The sequence below is a fragment of the Thyridium curvatum genome (genome assembly GCF_004353045.1).
Source record: "Thyridium curvatum strain D216 chromosome Unknown NODE_37_length_373104_cov_81.786046, whole genome shotgun sequence".
NCBI lineage: Eukaryota > Fungi > Ascomycota > Sordariomycetes > Thyridiales > Thyridiaceae > Thyridium > Thyridium curvatum.
The window spans coordinates 307,997-327,617 of NW_022156792.1; the positions used below are offsets into that span (position 1 = coordinate 307,997).

General features: G+C 56.4%; 11 protein-coding genes across 11 annotated transcripts; 7 read left to right on the forward strand and 4 right to left on the reverse strand.

The window, feature by feature from the left end:
• Window positions 1-417: 417 nt before the first annotated feature.
• On the forward strand, window positions 418-2,756 carry E0L32_006538 (uncharacterized protein; the record flags this gene model as incomplete). Its single annotated transcript, XM_031141182.1, has 3 exons — window positions 418-1,282; window positions 1,358-2,394; window positions 2,481-2,756. The coding sequence occupies 3 exons, from the start codon at window positions 418-420 to the stop codon at window positions 2,754-2,756; spliced, it is 2,178 nt and encodes a 725-aa protein (XP_030994823.1).
• Window positions 2,757-4,079: 1,323 nt separating this feature from the next.
• E0L32_006539 (uncharacterized protein) lies at window positions 4,080-5,712 on the forward strand (the record flags this gene model as incomplete). The annotated part of the gene is made up of 7 exons (XM_031141183.1): window positions 4,080-4,207; window positions 4,280-4,346; window positions 4,434-4,437; window positions 4,546-4,581; window positions 4,644-4,703; window positions 4,770-4,915; window positions 4,996-5,712. The coding sequence occupies 7 exons, from the start codon at window positions 4,080-4,082 to the stop codon at window positions 5,710-5,712; spliced, it is 1,158 nt and encodes a 385-aa protein (XP_030994824.1).
• Window positions 5,713-6,235: 523 nt separating this feature from the next.
• On the reverse strand, window positions 6,236-7,330 carry E0L32_006540 (uncharacterized protein; the record flags this gene model as incomplete). The annotated part of the gene is made up of 2 exons (XM_031141184.1): window positions 6,236-7,014; window positions 7,072-7,330. The coding sequence occupies 2 exons, from the start codon at window positions 7,328-7,330 to the stop codon at window positions 6,236-6,238; spliced, it is 1,038 nt and encodes a 345-aa protein (XP_030994825.1).
• A 461-nt stretch (window positions 7,331-7,791) lies between these two features.
• E0L32_006541 (uncharacterized protein) lies at window positions 7,792-9,033 on the reverse strand (the record flags this gene model as incomplete). The annotated part of the gene is made up of 4 exons (XM_031141185.1): window positions 7,792-8,507; window positions 8,567-8,649; window positions 8,715-8,967; window positions 9,024-9,033. The coding sequence occupies 4 exons, from the start codon at window positions 9,031-9,033 to the stop codon at window positions 7,792-7,794; spliced, it is 1,062 nt and encodes a 353-aa protein (XP_030994826.1).
• A 407-nt stretch (window positions 9,034-9,440) lies between these two features.
• E0L32_006542 (uncharacterized protein) lies at window positions 9,441-10,595 on the forward strand (the record flags this gene model as incomplete). The annotated part of the gene is made up of 3 exons (XM_031141186.1): window positions 9,441-9,504; window positions 9,558-9,883; window positions 9,984-10,595. The coding sequence occupies 3 exons, from the start codon at window positions 9,441-9,443 to the stop codon at window positions 10,593-10,595; spliced, it is 1,002 nt and encodes a 333-aa protein (XP_030994827.1).
• Window positions 10,596-10,599: 4 nt separating this feature from the next.
• On the reverse strand, window positions 10,600-11,225 carry E0L32_006543 (uncharacterized protein; the record flags this gene model as incomplete). The annotated part of the gene is made up of 2 exons (XM_031141187.1): window positions 10,600-10,949; window positions 11,018-11,225. The coding sequence occupies 2 exons, from the start codon at window positions 11,223-11,225 to the stop codon at window positions 10,600-10,602; spliced, it is 558 nt and encodes a 185-aa protein (XP_030994828.1).
• Window positions 11,226-11,757: 532 nt separating this feature from the next.
• E0L32_006544 (uncharacterized protein) lies at window positions 11,758-13,854 on the forward strand (the record flags this gene model as incomplete). Its single annotated transcript, XM_031141188.1, has 2 exons — window positions 11,758-12,106; window positions 12,161-13,854. 2 exons carry the CDS (start codon window positions 11,758-11,760, stop codon window positions 13,852-13,854), a joined length of 2,043 nt encoding a protein of 680 aa, XP_030994829.1.
• A 285-nt stretch (window positions 13,855-14,139) lies between these two features.
• E0L32_006545 (uncharacterized protein) lies at window positions 14,140-15,169 on the forward strand (the record flags this gene model as incomplete). Its single annotated transcript, XM_031141189.1, has 4 exons — window positions 14,140-14,258; window positions 14,318-14,426; window positions 14,530-14,981; window positions 15,058-15,169. 4 exons carry the CDS (start codon window positions 14,140-14,142, stop codon window positions 15,167-15,169), a joined length of 792 nt encoding a protein of 263 aa, XP_030994830.1.
• A 259-nt stretch (window positions 15,170-15,428) lies between these two features.
• E0L32_006546 (uncharacterized protein) lies at window positions 15,429-16,242 on the reverse strand (the record flags this gene model as incomplete). Its single annotated transcript, XM_031141191.1, has 3 exons — window positions 15,429-15,912; window positions 15,989-16,115; window positions 16,185-16,242. The coding sequence occupies 3 exons, from the start codon at window positions 16,240-16,242 to the stop codon at window positions 15,429-15,431; spliced, it is 669 nt and encodes a 222-aa protein (XP_030994831.1).
• A 482-nt stretch (window positions 16,243-16,724) lies between these two features.
• E0L32_006547 (uncharacterized protein) lies at window positions 16,725-17,294 on the forward strand (the record flags this gene model as incomplete). Its single annotated transcript, XM_031141192.1, has 2 exons — window positions 16,725-16,765; window positions 16,859-17,294. 2 exons carry the CDS (start codon window positions 16,725-16,727, stop codon window positions 17,292-17,294), a joined length of 477 nt encoding a protein of 158 aa, XP_030994832.1.
• Window positions 17,295-18,290: 996 nt separating this feature from the next.
• E0L32_006548 (uncharacterized protein) lies at window positions 18,291-19,425 on the forward strand (the record flags this gene model as incomplete). The annotated part of the gene is made up of 4 exons (XM_031141193.1): window positions 18,291-18,634; window positions 18,734-18,830; window positions 18,903-18,950; window positions 19,078-19,425. 4 exons carry the CDS (start codon window positions 18,291-18,293, stop codon window positions 19,423-19,425), a joined length of 837 nt encoding a protein of 278 aa, XP_030994833.1.
• Between the last annotated feature and the right edge of the window lie 196 nt (window positions 19,426-19,621).

Here is a 19,621-nt window from a genome sequence, read left to right on the forward strand (position 1 = left end):
GCTTCGTCCAATAGCGGCCCTTGCCTTGGAGCCCAGGGCATTCTCTAGGCCAGGGTAAGCTGAAGCGCCCCATAATGCGGCCCTGAAGCCAATCCGGAAGCCCCTGTAGGGGTGCTGTTTGGTGTGGTGTGGTGTGGTGCTTCTGCTCGGCCCTTGTGACTGCCAGCGAGCTCGCGTGGCTGCTTTGCAGCTGGCCAGGTGGTGGGTGTGCCACACGCCAGGCCATCAATTTCCAGGATCCCATCTTCTAACACATGAGCCTTGCATCTCAGCCTGCAACCCTTGGCGTCACCAACTTTTCCCCGTGTTGTTTTGCTCGTAATCGGCTGGCCGCTCTGTCCCCGAAGCTCGAGATCCGTACTTACCATCCGCCGCTTCCTGTTCTCCGGGGTCGACGCCCCCCCTTCAATCTGACGGATGGCGACGGAGGACGAAAATGCCTTCCACGATGACCTCGGCCCGGAGGAAGACTCGTCCATCATCTCGGTGAGTACATGGACAACTGCCCTTGATACAGGCGACACGCCCAAGCACTCGATCTTTCCGATTGTCACATACCATTCTTTGATTTCATTGACTCCTTTTGCCCATGCCTCCTCCGTTCTGGCCATCTCTCCTGCATGCCCTAGCACTAACCATCTCCACCACCACCGGACACAGACACGGAACATCGAGGCGTTCGGGCGCAAGGTGACCACCACGGCCAGCCATCTCATCGGGCCCCTCACCGACCCCCAGTCGGGCGCGCACTACCAGCAGGCCATGAGCGAGATGCACAAGCAGCTGCGCCGCCCGGGCGTCCAGCGCAGCGTCTTCTCCATGACGCGCGCCTCGCCCGCCGAGGTCGTCCGGTCCAAGCTGTCGACGCGCGAGATCCAGCACCGCGCCCTCGCCTACGTGCCCGACGAGCTGCTCGCCAGCATCCCCGACGAGGACGACAACGCCTACTCGCTCTTCCAGGGCTTCCAGGCCAGCTTCCCCGAGCTGACCGAGGAGGGCAAGAAGCACCACGGCAGCCACCGCCGGCGCGTGTCGAGGGGCCGCAGGCTGATCGACGAGGGCAAGCCCGCGACGCCCGACAGCCCGCACGCGCTGCAGCGGCTGCGCAAGGACAAGGCGGCCATGATGCACGAGCTCGAGATGCTGGGCATCCGGAAGAACATGGCCAGCAGCGAGATCCACGAGATAGACAACAAGATCGCCAACCTGGCCGGCATGCGCAGGATCATCCTCGACAGGTTAGCCGGGCTGGAGCAGGAGGAGACCCTGTTGGAGCACGACGGTGAGTTGTGGATGCCAAGGCGCGGTCGTGCCAAGATGGTCTACAGGCAGATTATTTGCTAACCTCGTGCTATAGTCATGGACGTTGAGGCGAGGATAGATGTGGCACAAGAGCTGGTCGACGAGGCCGAGTCAATAGCTCAGCAAACACCCACAAAGTCAGAAGAGGATCTGGCATTGGACAATGACAAGGACGCGCCCGGTTTCATGTCGCAGTCTATCTACGAGAAGATACCGTCGACAGCGACCACTCCGTCCAAGAGCAAGAAGCCAAAGAATGTCCGACGGAAGTCGGTGCCCATTCTGCACGAGCACTTCGAGCCTGGCACAAACATACGCGACATTCGTGCCCACCAAGACCGGATCACAGCCCTTGATTTCGATGCGCCTTTCGGGACGATGGTTACGGCCGCGATGGACGACTCGGTGCGCGTATGGGACCTGAATGCCGGCCGTTGCATCGGCATCCTGGACGGACACACTGCGTCCGTGGGAGCGTTGCAGGTTGAGGACAACATCCTGGCCACCGGCTCTGTCGATGCTACGATCCGACTGTGGGACCTTAGCAAGGCGCACTACGACCCGCATGGCAGCCAATTTGGGACCAACGAGGAGGAGGAGGACGGCATGGCGTTTGAGAACCCTGACGACGAGCCCGTAGAGCCCCCTGCCGACAGCATGTCCGACTGTGCTCTCTTCACGTTACAGGCGCACGTGGATGAAGTTACCGCGCTGCATTTCCGGGGCGACGTTCTCGTGTCCGGATCGGCCGACAAGACGATCCGGCACTGGGATCTGGAAAAGGGCCGCTGCGTCCAGACGCTCGACGTGATGTGGGCCGCAGCACAAGCTTCGGCAACGCTGGCCACGGGCGAGGGATCTTGGCGGCACACCGGCGGCAACAGGGCTCACGCCAACGATGCCGACTTCGTAGGGGCGCTGCAGGTCTTTGACGCGGCGCTGGCGTGTGGCACGGCCGACGGCATGGTGCGCCTGTGGGATCTGCGCAGCGGGCAGGTGCACCGCAGCCTGGTGGGCCACACGGGGGCGGTGACGTGCCTGCAGTTTGACGACGTGCATCTTGTTACGGGCAGCATGGACCGGAGCATACGGGTAAGTCTTGCCTGCATCTGGAACGACGGCGTGCATGGGGGACGCTACGAGTCGAGAAAGGGCTGATGCTGACACTTTGATTACAGATATGGGACCTGCGGACGGGCTCCATCTACGACGCGTACGCGTACGACCACCCGGTGACGAGCATGATGTTCGACAGCCGGCGGATCGTGGCGGCGGCGGGCGAGGACGTGGTCAAGGTGTACGACAAGGTCGAGGGCCGGCAGTGGGACTGCGGCGCCGGGGTGCTGGCGGCCGAGGCGGGGACCAAGGCGTCGGTCGTGCAGCACGTGCGGATACGCGACGGGTACATGGTGGAGGGCCGCCAGGACGGCGTCGTCGGCGTGTGGACCTGTTAAAGTACCTAGCATGTAGGATGCGTGTATGTATGTATGTAGACATATGTGCCTGTGTGGCGGCGTGGTCTTCGTGGTGTTGGGTTTGTGGCTGTGTGTGTACTAGTAGGACTACTCGCTATATACAGAGACGGAAGAGAAGGAAAGAAGAATAAACAGATCAAATGGAAGAATCACGTAGAAAGATCCTCCAGTCCGCGGGCTGTGATGTATTACAGACGGAGGTGGGAATTATTCATGGATGGCGTTCCACACAGGTTGGATTTGGGTGCTGACGACGACTGCACGATGATGCACTGCCAATCACGGATCCGCAGGTCACCGAAAAGGGAAAAAAAAGTAACATAAATAATCACCATCTGCACTGGGTTTACTAATTCAGGTTCCCAGCCGCCCCTCCTTCTTTCGGCGTTTGGCTCTGGAGATTAGCCAACCTGCAGCTCCGGGTCGGAGTTTACTTGTGTCGAAAGCAAGTTCAAGCAGACCAGTCCAGTCCAATCGCCGACAAAATGCGTACCTAGCTACGGCTACGCATGCCCGGCGGCCCTCCTCCCATTGACCCTATCTCCCCACATGGCAGGGGTCCCTCACCATCGGCCCAACCTTATTGTAACTGTGACCTCGGGTCAAGCAAGCTGCCGCACCGGGTAGCTCGGCGTGCGCGGCTTGCATGTTGGAAAAATCAAGACGAGCCTATGAGGTCGAGAACACGAGCTGGGGGGCGGGGGACGGTCGTTTGATTTTGTGATGTCTGCGGTGTCTCGAGTCGAGGACTGGAAAGTCAAAGTGTTGTCGGCCGGTGCAACTACCGCCCGGTCGTCAGTCTGGCAGCTTCACAGACAGATTGAGAGCTTTGGGCCTGCCCGGAGCTAGGAGCTAGGAAGTCAGCTCCGTCCGTGGGGAGCGGGGACTGGAGGCGGTTGATGTCTTAGCAGCAGCACTGAGACTCTCCGGGTACCCTGAACCTGCATCTGGCGAGTCCATGTGGAGAGGAAAGTGAGTCTATCGATGTCATGTCGACTTGCTCAAAGGCCACGCCACTCAGCTAGGCATGCTGGGCTGAGGCGGATTGGTTCTCCCATGCCATTGCAGCCAGCCCGAGCCGGGGAGCATCATCGATTCAGGCCATACCTTTCCTCATTAGTTGCTCATGGTCCTTCCCTTTCTCTCGAATATAAATTAGGTTGACCCACGCCTCCCGTCCAGGCCATAACTGCTCCTCCCTCCCGCACTTCAACTCCAATTTCAACCTCACCTCCAGTATTTCTATCGATCATCCAAAAGCAAACAGTCCCAGCTAGAATTCAAGTACAAAAAACAAGCAAAATGTCTTCAGTTCTCCCTCTCGCGCCGCCGCCGAAGGGCCCCTTGGGACGCTACCGACTGCTCTCCCCCACAGCTTCGGTTAGAGTTAGCCCACTCTGCCTCGGCGCCATGAACTTTGGCGATGCCTGGTAAGAGCAGCCATCTGATAGTGCTCGAGGGCGAATGGACAAGCCCCATATTCTAAACCAACCACTTGTTAGGAAATCTTACATGGGAGAGTGCGATGAGCAGACCACAGAGAAGATCCTCGATTTCTTTTATGAGCAGGTTCGTGAACCCGTCCCCCAGTCCCGCGATGATGCGTATTAGCCGCGGCAGGAGAGACTTTGAAGCTAAATCGATCTTTCTCTACAGGGCGGTACGTTCATCGATGCTTGACTTCTTGCTTTGAGGGTTTCTGGAACCCAAGATCAAAATACTCAGGTCGTCTTGCAAGAGATAAACTTATTGACATTCATGCTCTTAGGCAACTTCATTGACACCTCAAACAACTACCAATTTGGTAAGCTCTTAGCCCCTGCTCACAGAGACAACCAGGATTCGTACATGCTCACAGCCATATAGAGGAATCTGAGCAGCGGATCGGAGCATGGATGAAGAAGCGTGGCAACCGGGATGAGATGGGTGAGTTCTGCCGCTCTTGACGAGACCGTGAGAGGCATTGCAGAACTGACACCACGTCCAATGCAGTCATCGCGACCAAGTACACCACCAACTACCGGAGTGGCAAGGGCAACAAGCAGATCATGGCCAACTTCACGGGCAATGGTGCGAAGAGCTTGCACATGTCCGTCGAGGCCAGCCTCAAGAAGCTGCAGACCGACTACATTGACCTGGTACATCCTCCTCCCCCTTTTCTGCCAAAACCCCCCTTTTTGAAGAGTAATGCTAATCTTTCCTGCAAAAAAAAAAACAGCTCTACGTCCACTGGTGGGACCACTCAACCTCGATCCCCGAGGTCATGCAGTCGCTGAACCAGCTCGTCCTGGCCGGCAAGGTCCTCTACCTGGGCATCTCGGACACGCCCGCCTGGGTCGTCTCCAAGGCCAACGAGTACGCGCGCAACCACGGCCTGCGGCCCTTCTGCGTCTACCAGGGCCGCTGGTCCGCCGCCTCGCGCGACTTTGAGCGCGACATCATCCCCATGGCCCGCGACGAGGGCATGGCCCTGGCCCCCTGGGGCGCCCTCGGCGGCGGCGCCTTCAAGAGCGACGAGCAGCGCGCCGCCGCCTCCGCCAAGGAGGGGCGGCAGGTCCAGGCCTCGGACGCGCAGGTCCAGATCAGCCGCGCCCTCGAGGCCGTCGCCAAGCGCAGGGGCACGCTGATCACGAGCGTCGCCCTCGCCTACGTCATGCACAAGGCGCCCTACGTCTTCCCCATCGTCGGCGGCCGCAACCCGGACCACCTGCGCGGCAACATCGAGGCCCTCACCCTCGAGCTCTCGCCGCAGGACATGGACGAGATCGAGGGCGCGGCGCCCTTCGACGTCGGCTTCCCGCAGAGCTTCTACTACGGCGGCCAGAAGCCGTCGCACCCGGCCGACGTGTGGCTGCTGCGCATGGCCGGCCACTTCGACTACGTGGCCCTGCCCCAGCCCATCTCGCCCCCCAAGGATGATGGAAACGGCCAGTAGGACTACCGTCGTAGGCACCACCACGAGCAGCAGCAGCAGCAGCAGCACCGCAGCCAGGGGCAGCACGGGTCGGGAGGCGCCGCCCGGGGAGGGCATTGGGGCTGGGCCTGGAACGGCAGGACAGACTACTAGGATGGAGTCTATGCTCCCGGATGGAGACGGGTGTCGCGGTGATATATTGGCAGTGGTGTCGTGCAAGTATTGCTGCGATGTGTTTGGGGCAAGGCTACTTCTGCCATCAAATGTCGGGGTGCTCTTGCGTGATTCGAGACCAATGCATGAGAAAATCATCTCTGTCGTCTTCAGTCAGGGCTTTTTGCCAATACAGTGGGAACTAGAGGAATCCAGGTTTCTTCCTCTTTCTAGGTAGAAGCAACAATACATCCCTGCATGACTTGGGAGAGATGTAGCTCCGTGGAGGAGAATTCGAGTTTTGAACTTTGTGTGAAATTACCTCCTATCTTCCAAACGACCTTGATATCTCGCGAACAGCCCATCAAATAAGCAAGCCCTTTTCAGATTCTTATACACTTTCGATAGTCCCCGCGATAACCACCTCATCGTCTATTGCCTCCGACAGCAGGGGCTGATCGACGCCGCGATGGGGTAGTTCCACACTGTCTGGAATCTCTGGCATATCCGACCTGTCAAGTTCTGTCTCGAGGTGTACACCAGGAGATGCGGGGATTGCTCTTTGTGTGCCCCGTTCCCCCTCCCCTTCCCCACTGTCTTCTCCTGGTGGCGAGCTTCTCAGCCCAAGGGAAACAGGACTGGTGAAGCCAAAGCCGAGCACTTGGCTGGCACTACCATATCCTCGATCCAGCACGGCGAGCTCACCCAACTCGGGGCTTCGGGGTTCAATTTCCACTGGTACGGCAGCCAGCGTCTCGGGAACTTCAATATTCTCAGGACCGATGCCGGGGTTGGTCGAAGCGGGAGCAGGGTTGCAGTCATCGTCGGGCTCGGCATCGCGAAGGATCTTGCCGAGAGGCTCCGGCGGGACCAGTTCCAGACTGCCCATGGTGAAGACGGGCTCGACCCGTTTCCTCTTGGCTGGGATCAGTGCCGTGGGGCGTGCTTCATCTCCGGAAAACCCATCTCCCGCGCGAAATGCGAATGCAAGACGATTGCTCTTCCTTGGCTTTCGGAGCATCTTGTATCCTCGGGGTGGTCTCGAATCGTAGACTTGGGAAGGGTGCTTCTCCAGCAGTGACCTGATGTCATTTTCTTCCAGTGGCCGACAGGACGATGTAGGAGGCGTTGTATCCTCTTCCGAAATGACCGACTCCTCGTCTGACTCGTCTACATTGCTTGTGAATAACCACCTTAGGTGGAAAGGGAGTTCAGGATGCAACTAACCATCAGCGTCATACTCAGACCGGGAGTCTTCCTCCTCTTGATCCTCTCCATTGTCACTGTCAGCTGGAGAGCTACTCTGCAGTGGGACCTGCCCAATCACGCTCTCTTTCTCGGGCTTGAGGCGCTTGGATGGCCGCCGGGTGGGCCGCCGGGTGTTGTCTGGGTTCACATTGCACGCCGGGACGTGTGCATTGGCCCTCAATGGCTTTGGTCGACGCAGCCTCGAACGTCGGGCGTATGTCCGATTGATCCCAGCCATCCGTACCTGGTCTGCCGGACGGGCCTATGTTTTGGTCACAGCTAGAAGACCTGGGGAACATCTCGAATGAGAGATCTCGGGTTTCTCGCAGTGACGCGCTGTGGCCTGGCCACCAAAAGAGAAGGAGCGAGCGAAATCGAAGCTGTCACCGAGAAAGGAGGCAAGTGCAGACTACAGCCCTTTCCTTTCCTGACGACCACCTCCCTTCTCATGCGCCTGCCCCTCTGTTGTTGAAAGCAAAATGCTCTTTCCACTCAGTGACAGTAGACCTCCAACTCGCAAATCAGACATCGTGACCGTGAAATATGTTAGTCATTCATAGTAACTAATCATCCAGGTATCAATCTCACTCATATGACCGGTAGAGCAGCTTCTTACACCAAACGCCGTGACCCTTATCGAGACACTGTAGTACCAGTTCCAAAGCACCCATCATCATCCCTCTCTGAGCCCCGGCTACTTTATTTCGCCCCCTTTCCCCTCGCCTCAGTCTCGCCGAGTTCCCTGATGAGGATCTGGCTCTGGCCCTCGCCGCTGTAGTCCTCTTGTCCCGTCTCAAAGCCGGGCGCCACGCTCATGGCCAGGTACTTGCCGTCGTTGGAGAAGGCGAGCGCCCACACAGAGTTGGGGATCTTCTGGTACACCTTCATCCTCCTCTTCGCCTCGGCGTCCCAGAGAGCCACGGTGCCGTCTCCGCCGCCGGACGCAAAGGTGCCGTATCGGGGGTGGAAAGCCAGCGCATTGACGGGGAAAACGATGTCACCGCCGCCCTCCTCCTCCGGAGCCGTCTGCCGATGGCACTTGAACGCGTATTTCCTCGCCTGCGATTCCGCCGAGTCTTCGAACCACTCCACCGCCACACGGCCCTCGATACTGCTGGTGGCATAGCCGGCGTCGTTGGGCATGCATGCCACAGCACGCGTGAGGAACTTCAGGGATGATTCTCGCTGTTGCCATGGCGTGAGCTCTGATGCTGACTTGCCGTTGAGAATCGATGCGACTGTAGGCAGATCGTAGATGTGAACTAGACGTGCGTTCATGGCGACCACGACCTTGGATGGGCTTGCTGCGAGCGCTTGCGCCTTGCCAGGCAACTGTGCCTTGATAGGTGCCTGATCGAAGTCGTTTGCATTGTAGAAGTGAATTGAACCGTCCCAAGAGGCGGAAATGAGAATCGCTAGTATATGACATATGGTTAGACACGGTGAGGCTGGTGGAACAGGACGGTAGACCAACAATGCTCGCGGCTGTATGCGATGCGAGGAGCGGGCTTCTCATGATGCCCGATGACAATTTGTTCGCCTGTCGCTAGATCAATCCTATCCACCAAACAATGTTAGCCTCGGTCCCGCCTCATCACCGCAAAGGTGCCAATTGTCCGAACCTGTTGATCTGCTTGTTCAGGTCGGTAGAGAAGGCTTCGTCGTCGTCCTTGCCGAAGCACACATCGAGGACAGCGGCTTTGTGAGGGAACTCCCGCACAAGGCTCGCGTGCGCTTCCTCCCCCTGGCCCTGGATCTCGTATAGGTAGACGCGCGCGTCCCAGCAGGAAGCTATTATGCGCGACGACGAGTTTGGCGCAAACTTGACGGATCCCACCATGTCACCCGGCGCGGGCTTGGCCTCGAATTGCGATACTGGGGACACGGGTCAGCTACTGCACAACGTTTGAGAAAAAGGAACGGTATCGCACCTGGAGCCATGATGTCTTGTATTCGACCTTGTTTCCATGTACTGGGCAAGAAATTGGGGGAAGTCGAGTCGAGTACGGATCACCAAGCTCAAAAGCAGCTCCAGCTCTGGCAAGTAAATATTGCGGCTACAGGGGAGGTCACCACAGCAAAGATGAACGCGGCGACACACGTGCAGATAAGCACTCGATAAGCTGTTTAGTGGCCGGGGCCATTAATTTTTGGAGGGGTGCATCCACCATGATCTGCCAGCTTCCTTCCCTTACGTAGTGGGGGTGCCGGGCTGCACATGTTTGCCGCTTGTCAAGTCCTCCAAAACCATAACTCTCGAGATCGCGACAATGACTCTCTGATCACAAAGGGACACCCTGTAGAACATCCCTCGTGTTTCAGATAAACCTTTCAGGTATCTAATCAGCATGCCTTTCGCGCAGCTCGTCCTCGGCAGTCCCGGCGCCGGGAAGAGCACGTACTGCGATGGCAGTAAGCTCCCTCGTCCCTCGTACTTGTCGCATGGCTTCGTACTGACTTCTCAGTGCACCAATTCATGGGAGCTATCGGGCGCCAGTGCTCCGTCGTGAACCTCGATCCGGCAAATGACCACACAAGCTATCCCTGTGCCCTGGACATCCGAGACCTTGTCACCCTGGAGGAAATCATGTCCGACGACAACCTGGGCCCGAATGGTGGCATACTCTATGCGCTCGAAGAGCTAGAGCACAACATGGAGTGGCTAGAGAATGGTTTGAAGGAGTTCAGCGAGGACTACATACTCTTCGACTGCCCTGGCCAGGTAGAGCTCTATACCCATCACAACTCGCTCCGTAATATCTTCTTCAAGCTCCAGAAGCTTGGGTACAGGGTTGGTAACCTTTGAACCGGATGCCCCAGGGAAACATTACTAACAAGAGCTGGTGCAGTTGGTAGTAGTTCACCTATCCGACTCATTCTGCTTGACGCAGCCGTCTCTTTATATCTCCAACATCCTCCTCGCGCTCCGAGCCATGCTCCAAATGGACCTTCCGCACATCAACGTCCTGACGAAAATCGACAAAGTGTCTTCCTATGACCCCCTGCCGTTCAATCTAGACTACTACACCGAGGTGCAAGATCTGGAATACTTGCTACCGGTTCTCGACCAGGAGAGCCCTGCACTCCGTAGCGACAAGTTCAAGCGCCTCAACGAAGCTGTCGCCAACCTCATTGAAGGATTCGGTCTGGTCCGGTTCGAAGTTTTGGCCGTGGAGAACAAGCAGAGCATGATGCATCTGCTCCGGGTGATCGACCGCGCTGGTGGGTATGTCTTTGGGACAGCTGAAGGCGCCAATGATACGGTGTGGCAGGTGGCGATGCGGAACGAGTCTTCGCTGCTCGATGCCCAGGACATCCAAGAGAGGTGGATCGACAACAAGGAAGAATACGACGAGATGGAGCGCAAGGAATGGGAAGCGCAGGCCAAGGCGCAAGAGGCAGCTGAAGCGGAGGCGCGAGGCGCGGCGGCGGCAGATGACGCGGCGGGAATCCCCGATCCCGGAGCCGATTCTAGTGTGAAAGTTGCCAGGAAGAAGAAATGAGATCTCAGCCCTCGTCTTCGATCTCGCCCTCGTCCAGATCCGAGGAACTGTCGACGTCCATTCCGACTGTCGCATCGGTAGCCAGATCTCTCGAGCCAAACAGAGCGCTGAGAGAGCCGGGTGCCTTGCCAGCCATCTCGTCTTGTGCCGCAAGGATCATGGCCCTGGCGCGCCGGATGGCCTCTTCCTCGACCTTGCGAATAGTACCGCTGACGCGCACGACCTTGAAAGTGCAGTCCTTGCCGTTCTTTACGGGAACTGCATTCATGAAGGTCAAAGCTGCCCAAAGAAGGCGGTAGTGGTCACGCGACACGCGTAGAATGAAGGTGGATGTCGCATGCGACAAATACTTGACTTGAAGGTAGCACCAGTTAGCATATGGCATAGGATCATGCATCAGGAAAGTCAGATAGCAACCATACCAGCTAAGTTGCGCTCGACAGCGCCAGCCCCATAGTCACCGAATAGAGCACGAATCTCGGCTTTAATCCCGCGGACGAGGAGTTGCGGTGTCAGATGATCCGTTGTAGGCTGACTGAGGGCGACAAAATCAGGCACTTTGGCGTTCGTCTGCAGAGACGCAGGGTAGAGAATGTTGACAAGCAGATAGCGTTCCTTGACGCGCACCATGATGAATCGTCAAGGCTCGTAGCGTCACGATTTGAGGAGGTCTTTCCTGATAAGTGTTTCACAAACAATGAAGATCAGTGTCGTTCAGTATGGCTGTGGATTCAATGCTGTCGTGCAGCGGTCGTTGAGCTGGCCCATCTCGAGATTTGATGTCGCGGAAAACTTTCAAGGACGATAAGAAAGATGAGCGAACATTGTACTGTACTAAAAGGGGAGCTCCGATTGATGAATTTAAGCTTCTGCGGGGAACCGGAAAGGGTTAGGGAAATGCGTGGAGGCTACCCCAACTTCGGAGCCTCATGGCCAGTTGCCTCAAGCCATCAAAGTGTCGTGTTTCGTTGCCAACCCACTTCGAGACAATTCTCTATAACTTTAATCGATATTTCTCTACCCAGACAGAAAGAATAGCAAGCAATAACCGTGCTAGGTGGCGATTGTTGATCGTACTATCCCGAAGTTCCAGATCGTGGCGTGCGTCCAGACCTGACCTTCAGCTCTTGTCCGTCAACAGCAATCCACCAATTATTTCGACATGTCTGAACCGCAACTGAAAGCGGTTATTCTGGTGGTCTCTACCACCGCTGCCAAGGAACCATCTACAGACGCCTCGGATGCTACCCTCAGGAGTGTCTTCGAGCATGATGGAGCTGGACAGTGGGATGTCGTCGAGACCAAGATCGTCCCGGACTCGGTTCAGCAGATCCAGCGGCATATCATGCTCTGGGCTGATGTACCCGACTCTATCAACCTCATTGTCACCACAGGTGGCACCGGCTTTGCGGTGGGAGACAACACGCCCGAAGCTGTCAGTGCGCTGTTACACCGGCCGGCGTCGGGCTTGGTGCATGGCATGCTGGCTGCATCATTGCAGGTAACTCCTTGTACGTCGGTCGCAATCACCGCGATTTGCAACAGCCACTGACTTCTCTCGTTAGTTGCAATGATGTCTCGCCCAGTGGCCGGCGTCAGGAACAAAACACTGATCGTCACCCTGCCTGGTTCGCCCAAAGGCGCAAAGGAGAACCTCCAGGCGATTATCAAGGCCCTGCCGCACGCATGCCACCAGGCTGCCGGTGCCGACTCGCGGAAGCTGCACTCTGGCGGTGTGAAAAGGCTCGAGCAGGAAGCTGGGATCGTCCAGGGTGCAGGCCATTCGCAGCCTCATGGTCATGCTGGGGGCCACTCACACTCACACGGACACTCACACGGGCATTCGCATGGCCACGGCGCGGGCCATGGGCACGGGAATCTAGTCAGACACACCAAGCCAGGAGCGAACCCCATGTCCAACGATCCCAGCCTGGGTCCGACCCGAAGGCATCGCGAGTCTCCCTATCCCATGATTTCCGTCGAAGATGCTCTTGCTCTGATCAAGGAGCAGACTCCAAAGCCGGTAATTGAGACCCGCAAGGTCCACGAAGATCTTGTCGGCTCTGTTCTTGCCGAGGATGTTACCGCCAGGGAAAATGTGCCAGCGTTCAGGGCAAGTATTGTGGATGGATACGCCGTCGTGGTGCCGAAGGATGGCAATATGAAAGGGGTGTTTCCTGTGGTGGCGGTTTCTCATGCCACGCCTGGTGAGGTCAAGCCCTTGAAGGAGGGTGAAATTGCCAGAATCACGACAGGAGCCCCTTTGCCACCGGGAGCGACATCAGTGATCATGGTCGAGGATACCATACTCAAGTCAAAGACTGAGGATGGAGAGGAAGAGAAAGAAGTCGAGATCCTCGCTGAAGGCGTCAAGGAGGGAGAGAACATTCGAGAAGTGGGTAGTGACATCAAGCAAGGCACGATCATACTGCGAAAAGGGGAGCAGATTTCTGCAGTAGGAGGGGAGATCGGCCTTCTCGCGGCAGTGGGCGTTGCCGAAGTCAAAGCATATCGACGGCCTGTGATCGGCGTGATGTCCACAGGAGATGAGATTGTAGAGCACAGTCGGCCGGGTGACCTGGTCCTGGGCGAGGTTCGAGATACCAACCGGCCAACTCTGATTTCTGCAGCCAAGGAATGGGGCTTCGAGGTTGTTGACCTAGGCATCGCAAAGGACAAGGCTGGAACTCTAGAAGAGAATCTTCGAGATGCTATGAGGCGGTCAGATCTCATCATCACAACGGGCGGCGTCTCCATGGGCGAGCTAGATCTTCTAAAGCCTACCATTGAGCGCTCGCTTGGTGGAACCATTCACTTTGGACGAGTCTCGATGAAGCCAGGAAAGCCGACGACCTTCGCTACCGTTCCTGCCAAGAACAACACCGGTGAAAGGGTGTCAAAAGTCATTTTCTCTCTTCCCGGAAACCCGGCATCAGCCTTGGTGACCTTTCATCTCTTTGCACTGCCCTCGCTTCATGCGATGTCAGGGGTTTCACCCGAAGGTCTAACAAAAGTCCCGGTCACCCTGGCGCACGACTTCGTCCTAGACAAGGCGCGGCCAGAGTACCATAGAGCGATCGTGAGCATCGCCGCTGATGGGACGTTGACAGCTTCAAGTACTGGTGGTCAACGAAGTTCCAAAGTGGGCAGTCTCAGAGGGGCCAATGCTCTTCTGTGTATGCCGAAAGGGTCTGAACCATTGGCAAAGGGCACCAAGGTTAATGCTCTATTGATGAGCAACGTTCGAAACAGTCACTAAGGAAAGGCCCTCCTCCTAGTTTGCTGGTGAAAACCTTTGACATATAGAGACTTCAGCTTTATCTCACTTTTATCTATATTTGCTCGAGCACGTTCCTCTTTCTGAGTCTTCTGCGCCAACTTTCTTTCTGAGCCCAACCCTTTCATCACTTCTGCGTTAAGAAAATATCGACGCAGATTCCTTTCACCGTCTCCCCTTCCCCTCAACATAACCCTCATCTTATGGGAAGCATACCATCGCTTCTGAAATCTGCCTAAGAAGTCGTTGCTGCCCATAACCGCCACAATGTGCAAACACGAACTCTATCACTTCCAGGCCTGCAACCACTTCGGCATCGAGATCCATGAAGTCTGCAGCGGTGCTCTCTTCACAAGTGGCTTGAAAGGCTACCTGCCGATCTGCAAGTAGGGACACCCAAGGCGTCCCCAGAAGAGCCTAAGGAAACTAACTGACCGTCGCTTAGACCTGACAAGATCTTCCGACACTTCACCGGCGATGAAATCCACCTTACTGTCACCGTGCTCTGGCATGACATCGACGGCGCCTGTCGAGAGTGTGTAGAGAAACACCACGTAAGTCAAACATGCTTGGAAAATCCTTTGCGGAGAGAACGGCACATCGCTTCGCTATGATGATAACCCAATCTAACCCACATTGTCCCAACCCCTTCTCTAGATGGACGACACCATCTACCAGACCGACGAGGTCCATAGAAGCATCCACCCGGCCGCCATCAAGGCCTCTCACCCGCCCCTCGACCCCCTGGCCCGCGGCCCCTACGTCTTCGTGCCGCGCATCGCTGGCTCGGTCTTCCGCCTCATCGGCGCAGGCCAGATCGCCCGCGACCACTGGTGGGCCGAGGGCCCCACGATTGTCTTCCCGCAGACAGTGCTGCGCCCGACCTGGGGACAGCTGCGCGGCCAGCCCGGAGCCGCCGCCGCCGCCGACAAGCTCGAGGTCCGAGGGCAGTGGAAGGCCTCCGGCACGGAGGTCGACGCCGAGGAGCTGGACGACCTCCACGGCCTGCTGGGCATCAGCGAGAAGGGCATGACGCGCCAGGACATCACGGACATCATGGCCGAGATCCAGTTCAACCAGGGCCTCGAGTCGCTGGGCGCGAAGTGGGCGTAAGTAGACAACTCGTCATTCTCAAATTACCCCCCATGTGATGAAGAGCAATGCTAACTTTTCGGGGTCTTCCAGTCAGATGTGGGCGTCCAGCTTTGCTGGTCGTGGCATGCCCTCGGAGCTGTTCAACGAGACGGTCGAGGAGTTGATGGTGAGGGCCGGCATCGACGGAGAAGAGGAAGACTAGACACGGCCAGCCCCTGGGCGCGCTGATGTCCCAAATACGATATCCTATTCGCGTTGTGATGAAAAAGTCGGTCTTAAGTGTACATTAGTTACAGATTCTACAAATTGCAGGCCCCGCCTATAATTTCTACCATACAAGCTTGCCAGAAACGCCGATTGAATGCTTTTTGAACTTGAAACATCACCTCCATATCTCCCCCAGATGAGAGTTGAAATACTCGCTTGCGATTTCAGTCAGATTTGCCCAACTGCATGTGTGTCTACTGCGAGGCACCAAAGTCGATCGCCTTGTTGGAAACAATCAGGCCGACAATGAGACCGAACAGGCCGAGAACGGAGCTGAAGATTTCTATGACAAGCATCTTGACGAATCTGCGTGTGGGATATGGGTTAGTATCCGCGCAAGGGTCAGCGCCGAGGAGCCGGAGGACGTACAAGGACGGATCGGCCGCGTCGGCAAGAGCAGCACCGCTTCCATTGATACCGACGGCAACACCGCACACGAGGTTGCACATGCCGACCGTGATGCCAGCCCAGAAAATTGCGTAGCCGGTGTAGTAGGTGTTGCTGTCGTAAAGCTGGGCCCCCGTAACGTCGTTGACTTTGGACGTGAAGACGATGGACATGATGACGCCGTAGATGGCAACGACCTCGCAGAAAATGATAGAGATCAAGTTCTTGGTCCGGATGCGCGGGGTCCGGACGCCGCCGCCGAGGATCGAGGACCCGGTGATGAAGATGCCCCTGTAGGGTAAGAAGGTTGAATAATTAGAGATGCGAGGCCGAGCTTGGGAGTTTGGGGGGTTCAGCAAAAGCTCACCATGCTGCGCCGACCACAGACAGTCCGATGCACAAGGAGATGCCCATGTCCGCCCATGCGTACGGAGAGACTGATTCGAGAAACGCGCCGACATTGAAGGACTCGCCGCTGCCGGTGAAGAGCATGTCTGCAGAGCTCGGAATGTTAGCTCGGATGCGTCCGTGTGCCTAGCTATTCGGGGTCTGAGGAGACTGACAGGCTCCCACGATGGCGAGGGCGCCGGTGGTGCCGCCCAATCCATATGTTAGGCTCATCTTGAGAATGTGTTTGCTGTTGTCGTGGTCGTGGAGGGATGCTCGAGGCTGGACCAACTTGGAGAGAGGCGCGAATATTGGCGATGCTCAAGAACAGCCAGACGGGAGCTTCGTGGTTCTGACGTTGCGAGCACAGGCCAGGTCACTGGAGAGCTAGCTGGCTGCAGAGAGAGGTACGGAGTACACAGGTACATAACTACAGGCAAGTGTGTTCCCCAATCTCGGGCTCTCCATCACGTGGGATTCTTGATGGACTGCTAGCTCACTAATATTTCTACTCGCAAAGCTGTCCTAGAATTGTTAGTGAACTATTGATCATCAGCCAGGCTTGGATCCCAACGCAGGCAACCGAGTCCACCAGCTGACTCATCCATTATCAGGCATACCTCCTCTTTATCTCCGCAGTATTTAAGCGCTTCCCTCCCTTCCTCCATCAAACCACCAACCCGTTTGGAGCCTCTCTGTGACAGCGACCGGTCAAGATGGCTACTCCCTCATTCTACGAGCTCTACCGCCGTAGCAGGTACATGCCACCTGGTTGACTCTGCTATACACATGCCTTGCATTCGGACCCATGGCTAACCCAAGGGGGCCGCGGCCCCCAACGTTTCCGCAGCATCGGCTATGCGCTCACAGACACGCTCGACGACCTCATCAGCGAGAACCGCATCGACCCTCAGCTGGCGATGAAGATTCTCGCAAACTTTGATCGCGCTATCGCCGAGACCCTGCAGGACAAGGTCAAGTCGCGGCTGACGTTCAAGGTGAATTCGCCTCACATGCATGCCTGGGCAATCTCCATCCCCCGCGCATCCGGTCCGACCTCAGCCCCCCAAGCGAGGTTCGGTCTTGTAGTCGTGATGCGAGAGGAGAGTCGAGGTGAGAGCATGGCTAATTCGAAACAGGGATCTCTGGATACCTACCGGTTCTGCGATGAGGTCTGGACCTTCTTGATCAAGAACGTCTCGTTCAAGATGGAAAACGGCGGCTCGACGGTCACTGCGGACAAGATCAAGATCGTCTCCTGTAACGCCCGTCCAGCTAACACATGATGGTTTTGATTACACCGATTATCGAGGCACCCGACGAAGCGAGTCTATGGGGTTGGGAGGGCCGATACCGGAACGGAGATGGGTCTGTCTTCAGTCAGGATGAAGACTGTGAAACTAGGAGCACTGGCGATCGAGTACGGGATATCTGCAATAACGCAGCCCATGAGTCTGTTCGATCTCGCCAGATTTGCATTAAGCGGCGTTGGTTTTTCTTTTTGAGGTTTGGGTTTACCAGGTCGAGAGAACTGGAGTTCAGGTCACCCGGTTACGGGTTTGGGAAGAGATCTCCGCCTTGCACTACATATGGAAATGACATCAATACAATCAATAACGATGCCCATGAACATTCTCGACTTGGAATATGCCTTTCGGGCATGGTCGCGAGGGCTGTCTCCCTTGTCGTATAAGTAATCAAGCTGCCTCATTACCTTGATCAATTGTACCAGGTAAAATGCTGGCTGTATAGAATCGCTAACACGGTATAGCCTCGATTCGACGTATTGCCAGATTGCCATACCTAGACGGACATCAGATGAATTAAATCATCTCTTGAGTATTTACCTGGCAACATGAACTGGACTCTTTCGGCGGCCGTCGTCATTGGTATCCATCGATATCTCCATGTGGAGATTTAGCGTCTCGAAGAGGTACCTACCCCTCAGGACATGCACCCATGCACACCAATCGTAACGGCTGGCACTACCTAGGTAGCCTGGGCCAGGGTTTTGCTGTAGTGGCGCTCAACCTTGCGAGAGTCCTCAAACAAGCCAGTGGTGTGTGTTTGCGTCGCCCCGAGACATCCTGCTCACGAGTACAAGTGCATTGTCGCCGTTGATCTCGTGCGGCTCCTAAATAAGTCCGCGTGGCAGTAGCACCAAGGGTTTGGTTGACAGGCGGGAAGCTCGGTAGGTACCTACAAAGGTCCCAGAGCCTTACTCAGTCCTCCTCGCTCCTTTATTACTCGTGTTTGCATCCGCACACGCCAAGCTCCATATTATGCTGCGCCAACGACAAACGCAGCCGCCTGGACAACCCCATAACGGGGCCGAGCCTTTTCAGACTGATCGAAACTCCTCTTCCCTTCCTTCTACATCATCATCCTCCTCCTCTGCGCGTGCGACCTCTACTGCGACCTCTGCCCGCCCCTCGTCTGGTACGAACGGGGACAAGGCTCAACACGCTGCGCGCCAGCCTTCAGCTGCGGAGCACATGGCTTCCGCCGCCACTTCCGGCGACATGCCCGGCCAGCAGCCCGAGGCCTGGAGCCGCCGGAATCAATGGATCATCTTTGCCATTGCGAGCGGCGCCTGCGCGGCGTTCAACGGGGTTTTTGCTAAATTGTACGTCCTCTTGCTTTCGGAAGTGCTTGTCTCTCGTGGCGTCAATCTTGCCATTGTACGGCTTACGACGCTCTACATTGACTGACATCCTGGCTGTAGGACGACAACCGAACTGACAACTACACTGGCAAATGGCATTGCCCACTTCTTTGGCCTTTCTGCTGCCGCTCATGTTGTTGAACTAGTTGTACGATGCGTATGTCCAACCCAGGTCTCCCGCAATGCTGCTCAGTCCTGCTCTTGAGAATCAATGACGGCTGACATTTAGATATGTCCACAGACGTTTTTCGGCCTCAACTTGGTTTTCAACGGAGTGGTAAGGCTTTTCTTTCTCGTCCCTATTTCTACAATTGCTTGCTTGCCTGCCCTTTGCGCAGCTTTCCTCAAGTCGGGCGATTTGGTGCTGCCGCCTCACACCTCTCACGTGCTGACAACATCGCCAGATGTGGACTCTCTTCACGCAGGCCCTTGCCCGCGGTCACTCGACGACGCAAGTATCAATCATGAATACTTCGACGAACTTTGTCATCACCGCCCTGCTGGGCCTTGCCATCTTTTCAGAGTCGTTGCCGCCCCTGTGGTGGGTGGGAGCGTCCCTCCTCGTGGCAGGTAACGTCATTATCGGGCGCAAGGACGAGAGCAAGGCAGACGAGACGGGAGAGGTTGCCATCTCTGAAGCTGAGGGCGGGAATAGCAGCTTCGAGCCCGAGTATCACGATGAGGAGTCGGATGAGGAGAAGTCGGATGAGGACGTCCCTGAGCTCGGAGATTTAGATGAAGCATCGAGATGAAAACACCACATATCCCGTATAATTTGCGCCTTATATATCGAAGAAATTCCTATCTCGGAGTTTCCTCATAGATCAATGCTTAGCATTAACATACTTCATTCATACTTTATCAGTCTGAGCAGCATTGTGATATCGCTGAAGGCTTCGCATATAGCATAAGGCCAACGCCTCGTCTTTCGGGTGAGGCCAGACACGA